This window comes from Siphateles boraxobius, unplaced genomic scaffold, assembly GCF_051911475.1.
Source record: "Siphateles boraxobius isolate OS27281-9 unplaced genomic scaffold, OSU_SipBor_1 9, whole genome shotgun sequence".
Lineage (NCBI taxonomy): Eukaryota > Metazoa > Chordata > Actinopteri > Cypriniformes > Leuciscidae > Siphateles > Siphateles boraxobius.
In genome coordinates, this window is record NW_027509219.1 from 29,879,887 (window position 1) to 29,891,967 (window position 12,081).

Consider the following 12,081-nt stretch of genomic DNA (forward strand, 5'->3'; position numbering starts at 1 on the left):
CTTGTGCTTTATTTCTTTGTTTCAAGTAAGCAAAAGTCTCCACCTGGCATAAGCTCTGCTGACTCGAGATGTGTGTTATTAAGGGTTTATACATTTATTTCAGTGCAGGTGGGTAGAGTAATGCAAATGGCTCAGCACATTTGAATCTGGGTCTGTATACATACACTAAATACAGCTGATTCACCTTGTGAAACTTTCTAAGCAAATAAAAATGGCCTGATATTAATTACTGTTATTAGCTGTAGTGACTGTTGTGTTGGTGTAATGCTGCTTCAGACACTAAATATATTCTGTTAAAGCTTTAATATGCAAACAGAAGGACAGAGTCTAAAAAAGACAATTCACTAGTATCACTTTGTGCTTTCTGATTGTCAGGTTTTATTCATTTATAATATGTATTCATAGTATTTTATTTACCCTGGCTCACCATGAACGTAAAGCATTTGTAAATATGAAATACATCAAAAAGCCCATGAGCCGCTGAGGATTTTGGCATTTCTTTGAGATTCACAGAAGGAAAAATAATTATTTTAAAAATAACCTGTTTGCGTGATATATGATGTGCTGACTTTCATTATGTATTTTTAACTTAGCATCTGAATGGCCATTTTAATTGCATTGATTGGCAATGCATTTTACTGTGCTTTGTAATTATTTAGTGTCTGTTTGGGGTTTGTAAGACTTTGTGCTTAAGAAATGTGCTTGTATAACTGGTATCATTATAGGAGTGTGTTAAAAAGCAGTCTGGAATGGTCATATCTGCACAGATGAACACATGCCAGTATCAAGATGATGTGCGGGTTACGTTGAGCTAAAGCTGTGCATGTAATAAATCGTTGTATGCTTTATTTAAATGTGATGAAATGAATGGAGAAATATTCCAAATATATTAGAGATGCACTGGATCATCAAATATAGTTTATCATGGTGTGAATACCATATGCACTGCAATAAAGGCTGCAATGTCTTTACAATGTAACATTTACTCAGAACAAAAATAACACTTTCTACAAAATATAGTGAAATAATAATCATAATATACATTACTTCATATTTCCTTTCAGATAGATCGATATATATATATATATTTGTTCAATGTGACAATTTAAAACTTCTTTCTACATTCCAGAAACGTAATCTCAAACACAAGCTAGAGACATTCGCTCTTCGTACTAGCAGGACGGCGATTAAACATCTTTTCCATCGGTTTCATCTACTTGTTACAACCTCAATGGCAATAAAACGCAAGGAAAATGCAGCAATGAAAGATAATGTAAAAACAAGTCTTCAAGAGAAGAAGAATAACTTGGCATAAGTAGGCTTCCGTGATATCAACCGATTGTTGTTCGTTAAAACAAGCTAGCTAAGTGCAGTGATTGTATCAGTGAGCGTCAAAACTACAGAGAGAGTAGAAATGCAAAGGAAATGAAACCTCATCTATATATTTCTCCACTTGAGTTGTGTGTTGAGTGAGCTGAAACAGAACGTAACTTCTTTTTTCTGTTTTTGGTATAAAGTTCAGTCGATCAGTGATGCTAGGAGACAAGAAATAAGCTGCTCGTCTCATGAAGGCGTTTTGACCTCAGCGTAGCCGCCGCTCTTTCCAAAAAACGATTCCAGCAACCGTGAGGCTGGGTCCGTGCGGGGTTCAGGCCACCGTCTCTCCGTCCACAGGGTTCAGCCCTTTGGCCTGTGTACACTAGGATGGATATCAGGACTAAGATGTGTTTCTAGGCGCTGGCTTTAAGCAGGCTGTTGGCTAGAAGGCAGAGCAGCAGCGTCAGAGTGTTGAGGTAGCAGGCCGATGCGCCGTCGCACCCTCTCTCGCCCTGGCAGCGCGGCTGCTCGCACAAAACACCCTTAAAGCTGGGCGGACACACGCACTTATGGTTCTGGATGCAGGAGCCGCCGTTCTGACACAGGAGGAGCTCGTCGTCGCACACTTTAGCTGAGAGGACAGAGGAGATTCTCATTAATCAAGTTCATTCTTATATATATTCTAAACAATAGTTTTTTATGTGCCTTTACTATTCACAGATCTTTATAGAGAGATCATATTTCATGAGAGATTCTGGCTGACACGTTATCCTAAGTGACTTAGGGCCCTTTCACACCTAACCTTACCTTGTTTGGTCCGGACTTTCGGACTTTTCAGTTTGGTCCGAATCAAAATTACAGGTGTGAAACCTACCCCGGACCACGGTCCGGACCAAACAGATGAAATTTGGTCCGACGAAAATGTAGTCTCGGTCTGGATCAAACTGAACAAAGGTTTGGTTCGTTTCTAGTGTGAAAGCATTTCTGTATGGTTCGGACTTTCAGACCTTTCACAGGAAGTTCCGGTGGTTCCCGCATAGCCGAAAAAACAGAAGGTGGCAGGAAAAATGAGCCGTGGTAGCACATGGGGAGAGGAGGAGACGATGTTTATAATTGAATTATGGTCTGACGACATAACAGTTAATAAGTCGTCAACTGGAAAAAACGCACACAAAAAAAAGAGCTCACATGATTGCTTACAATGTTCGCACGACGAGGACGTTCATTTGGCGAATTTGAACTAGCCTTGTGTATAGTTGGTGCTGCAGGTAATTATGCCATAAAAATAACAAAACCGTTGCAACGATATGTGTCTGTTCATTCATGTTGTTAAAGTTACCCGCCGCATTGACAACACGCTGACGTCAGACGCACGTCCATTTACAAACCAATCAATGTCAAGATGCAGCCCACATAGATGATGACGACAGGACGCAAGTATGTCACGTAAAGTTCTTTAGTGCGCTCGCATAATTGCAGTGTGAAACTAAACCAAAACTTTCTGAAAGTATAAAATGCATCAAAACGTGAACTTTGGTTCGGACTTTGGTGCGGACTTTCAGTTGTGAAAACGCCTTTAAAGGGATAGTTCACCCAAAAATGAAAATTCTGTCAGTATTTACTCACCCTCATGTTGTTCCAAACCCGTAAGACCTTCATTCATCTTCGGAACACAAATTAAGATATTTTTGATTAAATCTGAGAGCCAATAGCGGCCAATAGTGAGCCTACGTGTGACGTAGTTCTACGCAATTACACTAAGTTAACTGACTAGAGGCCCAGAGAAGGAAATGAATAGTTGAAATAAAGCCATTATTTTTGTTTGTTTTTGCGCAAAAAAAGTATTCTAAACTTAAAATTGAGCCACTGTAGTAACTTGGACTACCGGTATTTTAATGATGTCTTTAATAACTTTTCGGGGCTGGCAAGTTTCAATCCCTTAGAAGCCGATGGACTAGTATGGAGGAGTGATCCAGCTCTCAGATTTCATCAAAAATATCTTAATTCGTGTTCTGAAGATGAACAAAGGTCTTACGGGGTTGGAACAACATGAGGGTGAGTAAATACTGACAGAATTTTCATTTTTGGGTGAACTATCCCTTTAATGCATTCACACTGACAGTAATTTGCTGTGTGGATTAATTTTCAGAGAACATGATACTTGTTTTTGTGGGCCAAATGTCTATAAACGGATGCATTTATAGGCTACTGTACAAAGCAAACTGTAAACCAGTTTACTGAAGTTTTACAACTGTAAGACAAACCACATGTCAAAGGATTAAACTAAATTATCCATCCATCCATGCACTGCTTTCACACTTGGTTCAATTGCATGGTCCGCAGTGAATGTAGGCTACTGCAAATGTCCTAAAGAATGCAGAAGTCCATATCTGCTGAAGATAAGCAGAAATTAGATATACATTGTCTCAGCTTGCAGTGCGTCAGTCATGTTTATAAGGAAAGTGAGTGAGATGCACACAAACACCGTCTATACCTGAGTTCACATGAACCGTACCCTTTTTATGCGGACTCGCATAGGCTACGGTTCACGGTTGCACACTCGAGTTCAGAAAATAGCGTTCACATCATCGAAACACACCGAACTCTTAACGTGAATCGTGGGTAGAGGAAATGTATTGAAATTAAAAAGGCATTCTCAGTTCTGAATGGTCCACAGGATTATTTGTCACTGTGTTTGTTCTGTAAATTTGTCATTTGCGATTTCAGGGTTTGCGGAACACCTTAATGCAAGTCTTATAGAGCAGAGATAATATTCAATTAGAAATGTACAAATCTCCAGGAGTCTTGGAGACTGGGTGTTTTGATCCCATATGATATACTGTACATTTTTTGGTCATTTTCATTTGAAGTTTAGAACCAGGAGGTCTCACAAACTAGTATATTTGTAAACTGTAATTTCATTGTTAGTGGTGTTGATTTCTAGTCCTGTGCTGACAGTGTTTCATAATGTTGTGTATAGGGCTCACAGCCAATTCCTTGCAAGGCTCGAACCAGCAACCTTTCTGCCCAGTCTCACTGCTTTAGCCACTGTCAGCCCTCCCACAAGTATCTCTAATCCACTACTGCTGCAACCAGCAAGCTGTTATTGGTAGTACAACAGCAAAGACCTCTGTGAGGAACAACAATGTTGCTCATATGTTTGACTGAAATGATACCCATATGTTGTTCGTTCACAACACCTTATTTGTTGTATGAGTGATATAATCCATCACAGAATGTGTCTTTCATGACTAAGCCTGTTTAATGCTTTTGTGTAGTGACAGTTAAAAGAAGTGTGACTTACGCATGCAGCCATTCTTCCAGGTATATCCAGGGAGGCAGTCCTCACACTTCTGGCCCATGGTGCCCTCACGACACTGGCAGAAGCCGGTGTCATTGCAACGGGCGTGTAAGGAGCCCAGCTGATTACAGTTACACTCTGTGTACAGAAAATATTTTCATTATTCACCAGTTGTAGATTATTTGTGCTGAAACCCTAAAAGGAAGGCTATGGTTTAGTTGAAAGCTATTCTTTCTTTTTCAGATTTCATTGAACTATGAAAACATACTGTAACTTACAGAACTCACAAATGGCTTGTTTTATACTTACTAACATTACTGCATATTCTTCAGAAGGATAGTTAGAAACTATTTTTGACAGTGTTTCTGATAGGGCAGTAAAACTATATTGGACACGACAGCAAACCTACTGCTTTTTAAGTAAAAGTGCTGGAGAGTGCCATGTCTCATTTCACATGAGAGTGTTTATATTAAACTATTAAAAGCACAGCAGCAAAAATTGCCTGTTTAATAACTCCTAAGAATCACAAAAATATGTGGCAAATGGTCATAAATAGCTAATTTATTCACATTGAGAAAATTGGATATAAATATTTCTCAATGCGCAGTGTTTCAGAAGTTACAACATTTTGCCTAAAGGAAATATAGCACAGCCTGAAGCCATTTATTCATGTGTTTTGCAGGAGAAATGTACTTCTGTGTTTGCGAGTTGTGATGTCAGTTTTATGTGATCAGTGGTTGTTCATCCGTCATGTGAGCAGGGTTTGCTCTATGTATACACACGGGTATAATTTGTCCCTCTGGGCACCTGTCAGTCATAGCACTGTGATTTATGTGTCTGTATTTTTCCAGTAGAGGTCACTGTATCATTAGCAGAGTGTTCTGACAGATTGCTTGAGCCGCTCTTGGAACAGTTTTAATCAAACAAACAAAAAGAAAAATGATTAATCTTAGGATTTCTGATTGTATTCCTCCTGCCTTCAATTTAAAGTCAACATGAAGTTCATCCTATTTACTTTTTAATATACATTCCTTGTCTTATAGTGAATGAAAAACTCTTCATAATCTTTTGTCAAACTGTTATAACAGTTTGATGCCCGCGAATGCATTTTCTTCTCATCTTACATCACAAATCACTCTTAAGTTTTACTATGTAACGCCCACTTTTCAAAATCCAATCAATTCCCATCCTAGATATTTTTTCTTGTTAAATATCCAGTTTTACTGGGAAATTTTGCATTTGGTAAAATGGGTTGCAAATGGCATTTCATGTTGACTTTTAAGACAGTTTATACACAGAAGCATATCTTTTTTTCTTTTCTTATAGCATAAGTCTACATATGGATATAGTTCTAGGCTGAAAGGTTGAAAACGCAAGTTGTATAGTTTCCTAGATCTTCAGTAAAATGAAGACAGAAGTCTGGGAAAAGATTTCTTGTGTGTCCATAGTAAAGGCTGTAAGATGAATGAGAGGGGTGGTCTGCATGATATTACTATATTCAAATCTATACTTCCATTAGCCTTCAGTTGATCAGAAATTGTCACATGTATGGCAAGGTGGTGGCAGACCAAATGTGGGACCGTATGGGCATGAGGAAAGATTTCTCAACCTTTCCATAATATCATTTGGCCAGAAAGGACAATTTCTGCGCAGCATGGTGTTAGTGCATCAGGGGAACAGTGAAACGGGTTGGCGTGGAGTGATATCTGACTGACCTATGCAAACATTCTCATCGTCCAGCTCGGCAGAAGCATTCCGGAAGTATCCGAGGCGGCAGTGCTGACAGTTCTGCCCTCTAGTGTTGTGTTTGCAGCTCACACAAGTCACAATGTTGATGAAATCAATGTAACTGCAGCGATTTGAGTGACCATTGCACTCGCAGTCTAATGGAGAAAGAGTAGATAGGTGTTAGTCCGTGGATCAGGGAACGAGGGAGAGGAAGGGAAAAGGACACCAGAAACTCATGGATGAGAGAGCATGGGAATGAGTGACGTGTAGATGCTGAGGTGACTATAAACTAGGTCTATTTAGCCAGCTGGTGAGAATGCCTATTATTTAAGGCAACCTCAAAAATAATGTGAATTAGATTAAAGCCCTATTAACCAGTTGACCCTTCGCAAAGCCCAACTTAAAACATTACAGACTAATCCTATACCTAACAACTGTTCCTCAGAGAAGCTATTGCTCTCTTATAATGTAAGTCTATGGAAGATGTTCTTGGATAGTTTATATATACATTTACAAAAGTACGGGCTGACTAAACTGTGCCACTATAACAAACATGTATGTTGCATTTGCTTGAAGGCTATTAATTGACATATTGATATACTATAAAGAGTTGACAGTTTCACAGTATAGGCTACATTGCAGAAACGTTAGGAACAGTTGGGTCCACTTATGCTAATCTCATCACTTGTAATCACTCCTAAATAAGGCTTTTTATTTGACTGTTACAAGCATTTGATTCTGATTCACTCTTTTCATCATGTTACTGTGTAATTTAACAACTTCTTAAATCTGCAAAAAAAAAAAGTTTTGCTGTGCCATAAATCATTTCAGCCCACCTAAGAATAACATATTTATTTTCCCACTTTGTGAACTAATTACACTGAAAATTAAACTGTTCATGGCAATCTCCAGATTATTCCTATGAGACGTACTGTAAAGCGTGTCCGAGTCAGCAACAGTAAACCCCTATGGTGGGCGGAGCTTAGCGAAGGGTCAACTGTGGATCAAAAATGAGCAGTACTCATTAACCTAGACTGATTTCCTAATTCCTTTTCTAAGTATTTTAAAATACATTGTGGCACCTTTCCAGTTTCATCATGTAATTAAAAGTTAAAGTTAAGTATAGTTGTTCTGTGGGTCTACAGTAGTATCTTGTTTAACTGTATTTTCTCTGAGTCATCTATTACCTTTTTGGTTAGGCTCAATATTCAGATATATCGTAAAATAAAATAAAAATTGTGCTGAGTTTGTTTCTTAGATTACATTTTAAAGATTTTTGGGGTGTTTTCACATAAACGTAGTTTAGACATATCCAAACAGACTGACTAAATAGTAGGAAACTAGAGTTATTAGTCTACCTGTAGGGCTTAATTAATAGTTTAAGCAGACATTATATGACACTCGTAAACATTGATAATGAGCTGTAGTGTTTGAGAAGCTGTTCTTTTTCGATTCTTTGCTGTTTAAACACTTGGGGCTTTGAATAATTGATATGATGTTTTAAAGATGCTGGCGACGTGGGGTCCTGCTGTGTCACAGTCAGCCAAGCAGTGGGATGGGGGGCAAGAGCAGCTAATTAAATATAAATGCTCAATTACTCCCCAGATTGGCGAAGGGATGGAGCGATGTTTCACAAACGATCTTGCATCTTCAGCAGACAGCTGTCTAACACTCGAAGAGTGAAAATGCAAAGTAGCTAGTTTCTAGAAGAGGATGCTTTTGATTATACAGCCTGGGGGAGATCTTTCTGTTTTCTAGCAAACACAATACATCATGAGCAGCTTACCTTATGAGACAAAGCAAAAAACAAAACATGTGAGCACAAAGAAAAGAGAGAGACAAGAAAGAGCGACATGGAAGGGAGGAAATGAATAACATTTAGGCAGCAATTTTTCCACAGTTTCCATATTAGTGTCTGTCCACATTCTAGAAAACAGAAATCAAAACTGAATCATCCTTTGATAAGCATTGCCTACAGGAGCACTAATGCATATAAATAGATCATTCCCATAAAATGTCATTGAAACCCTGAAAATAATGTCTTTTTGTTGTCTTGATTTAAAGCATCGCCTTACCTTGAAATCTGATGTACGCTATCCTTGACAACTGAGTTTTGGGCCCTCCGGGGATCAAAATCCTTGCAACAACTTTGGAATAAAAGCAACATTAAGCTCTTTGTTGGATATTTGTTGGCTAACACTGCTGCACTACTGGCACAAATCACTCAAGAAATGTGGAACGGTTCACCGTAAGAGCCGAAAATGTGAAACCAGATACACTGAAATGATGCTACTGTTATTTAAGAACACTGATGATGTACACAAAACTAGCGAAAACTAGTGTTTACAGTTTCTTTTTGTGGATCTAATGGCTGCTAAAACAATCAATACACTATAAGCTGTAAATGTTCTTCACTAACAGATACTCCATCTCATCCACAACGCATGCAGACGAGCAGAAATGCATTTTCAGACCGCAGACATTTAAAGAGTTAAATGCTGTGTCAGATGAGTGCAGTATCTGTTTGTTTCATTTCTATAGTCAAGCTACACAAAATACACACACTCAACTACAAATGCTGTATACCTTTTTTCTCATACTCTTTCTTTTCATAATCTTTTTCTTTCTTTTTCTCCTTCTCTTTCTTTTTCTCTTTGGCTTCCCTGCTTTTTTCGGTTTCCCCAGCCTCGTTGTTCCTCTTAATGTCTGCAGATACAGTACGGTTTACACCACAGAAATCATGAGTATCTGAAGAAGAACTCGTCAGTCATCACATATCATTTTTTCCCCAGTTCATTTTATTCATTGTTTAAATCTGATAACCATACATGGTTTGTTTTATGAAGACATAGCATTTTAATATTTAAAGATTTTGTTTCAGACATGAGGTTGATGTGTGTGGTTGTGGGGTGTCTTTAAAACATTTTTAAAAAACGTTTGGGGTCAATAAGATATTTTTCCTTTCTTTTTTTAAAGTTATTTATTCAGCAAGTATGCATTAAATTGATAAAAAGTGACAGTGAAGACATTTATACTTTTACAAAAGTTTATTTCAAATAAATGCTTGTTTTTTTGTTTTGTTTTTAAATCCTGGATCAAAGAATGCTGAAAGCATCACAGATTTTCACAAAAATATTAAGCAGCACAACTGTTTGCTTTCACAGGAATTAAATACATTTTAAAATATAGTAAAATTGAAAACAGTTATTTTAAATTGTAACAATATATGTAATTTCAAAATATTACTGTTATTACTGTATTTTAAAAAATAAAATAAACACAGCCTTGGTGAGCTTTAGAGATTTCTTTTTAAAAACATAAAAAATTCTTACCGACCCCAAACTTTTGAATGGTAGTGTATACTTAACTTTTTTAATGTTTCAGAAACCACAAAAGCTCAAAACAAGTTTGACAAACTGCATATTTGATGCCAAATGGAAAAGTTGAGTACAGCCTCCTGAACGCTTTATGTCATGATCAATACAAAAACTGTCATTATTTGTTACTCTAGATATATACAACTATTTTGTTTAAAAAGTATTTTGAGGGATACAGTAGTTCACCCGAAATGACAATTCTATCATCATTTTTACTCATCCTCTTGTCATTCAGAACTCCTTTCTTCTGTGGAAAAATAATATTTTTTTCTTTATAGAATATTCACCAAAAACGGTGAATTCTTTTTTCATAAAATGAAAGAGAATTGTGAGTGAGGCTGTCATTTTGCCTAACATCACCTATTGTGTTTCACAGAAGAAAGTAAGTCATAAAAGTTTTGAACAAGATGAGTGTGATTAAATGATAACAGAATGTTCATTTATTATTCCTTTAAGAGAGCTTTTGGCTAACTCTTCTGAAGGCAATTTGGGTTGTATAACACAGACTTCAACAGATTGTGCCTCAAAAATTACCTTTTGAAGCTCATTTAAAAGTGTATTGTGTAATTTGCACTTTAGCAGGAAATATACTTGAGATGTCAGAATTGCTGTGGGTACCTTGGGCTTCTGCATCTTTATCTTTCTTCTCTAGGTTTGTTGCTGTTTTCTCCTTCCTGGTCTCACCAAGAGGAACTTCACTGTTTTCTCCTACTTCAGAGGAAAGTTTACTAGCAGGAGCATCTTTGTCTTTCTTCTCCAAACTTGTTGCCGTTTTTTCCTCCTTGGTCTCAGGAAGAGGAACTTCACTGTTTTCTCCTACTTGAGATGGAGGCTTACTGTCAGGAGCATCTTTATCTTTCTTTCCCATGTTTGTTGCTAGTTTCCCCTCATTGGTCTCAATGAGAGGAACTTCACTGTTCTTAGCATCTTTGGATGGAGATTTACTGTCAGTCTCAGCATCAGGTTGAGGAGTAGCATCAAGAACTGGAGCTTGCAGAGGGTCACTTGTCAGAAGAGGTGTGGCAATTGTAGGTGGGAGAATGTTGGTGGTGACTGTTTCTGCAACTGTTGTGACAACATTAGTACCATCACCTGGACCTTCAGGAGCTGGTTTGATTTCATCTGACACATCGGTATCTTTTGCAACCTCATCCGATGCAGGAGTCACCGCAGCAGTCGTAGGAGCATCTGTGTCAGTTGCAGGGGCAATGGAACTAATCTCTGGTGCAACCATATCAAGAGATGGAGCAATACTATCAGGAGCATCAACATCAGATGCAGAAGTTACAGGAGCATCAGATGTTGGGACAATCAAATCAATGCCTGGAAAGAGTGCATCAACTGGCTTTATTGCTGCATCAGTTGAGGACACAACAGTATTTTCTGTAACCACTTCACCCGTGTCCACTGAAGAAACATCAGAAACAGGTGCAAGAGAGGATGGCAGTTGAATGGTGCTAACTGATGCTGAAGATGTTGTTTCAGAAGTTGCAGAAAGTGTTGTTGTCACGGTTGCAGAAGATATTGCTTGGGTGCCCATATAAAGTGTTGTTGCAATGCCATCAGAGGATGAGGCAAATACATCAGTGACCTCAGGAAGAACAGATAGTGGATTTCTTGTAACAAAGCCAGTTGTTGCAGTGGTGGCCGCATCGGGTATCACATCTGGGGCTGCGGAAACTGTAATTGTGTACAGAGCATAAAGAGTCAGATATCTAAACTGTTCTGTCAAAAGCAGTTAAGATGCCTACGGATGCCATTGCTGCCCTTTGGGCTTACATACTGTACATAATGGATGTTATTGCAGCGATTCAACCTTTCGTCATTTCCAGTTCAGCAGAAACGAGATACACAAGCCCTGATAGAATCACTTCCCCCTGCTCGTGCCCCTGTCCAACTCTTCAAGGACAGGACTGGTTGCACTTTCCTGTTATGGTTTCATGTATCTATCTCTCTCTCCATAAGTTCAATAAATTGGCCCCTTTTTGGTCTTCCTTACCATGACCTGGTCTCTTTTCTCTTATGAAATATTTAGCAGCTGTTCATTCAATCGCTATTCAGAAATAGATCTGAAAGAATTGAGCTCCGGCCTTCAGCTGAGCCCCGACCACCACGCCATGTGCTCTCTAAAGTGATTGTGTTTCACAATAACAGAGTATTTAATGATTTATCTCCCAAGGCTGGGCTAGCCATTTTTCATTTTTAGTTACAGCTTCAGTGCCATTAGGTTGGAAAGGCGGACACTACACACACCTGGTGCGAGAGGCAGAAATGGTGGGATAGGGGAGGTGGTGGCATTTTGTTGTGATTACACAAAGAAAGCGAAAAAAATTCACAAATGTTTCGCCGTCACCAAAA

General features: G+C 38.4%; 1 protein-coding gene across 3 annotated transcripts in view; it reads right to left on the reverse strand.

The window, feature by feature from the left end:
* Nucleotides 1–354: 354 nt before the first annotated feature.
* Nucleotides 355–12,081, reverse strand: part of ntng2a (netrin g2a) — a 63,988-nt gene continuing 52,261 nt past the window's right edge. For 2 of the 3 annotated variants that reach the window (XM_077222665.1, XM_077222667.1), the window contains 6 exons: nt 10,342–11,403; nt 8,933–9,052; nt 8,422–8,493; nt 6,334–6,501; nt 4,622–4,756; nt 355–1,948 (listed from right to left, as the gene is read on the reverse strand). In XM_077222665.1, the coding sequence (XP_077078780.1) occupies nt 1,731–1,948; nt 4,622–4,756; nt 6,334–6,501; nt 8,422–8,493; nt 8,933–9,052; nt 10,342–11,403 (1,775 nt within the window). In that variant the 3' untranslated portion in view covers nt 355–1,730. The remainder of the gene's footprint in view (nt 1,949–4,621; nt 4,757–6,333; nt 6,502–8,421; nt 8,494–8,932; nt 9,053–10,341; nt 11,404–12,081) is intronic. The other variant, XM_077222666.1, reaches the window with a different exon arrangement.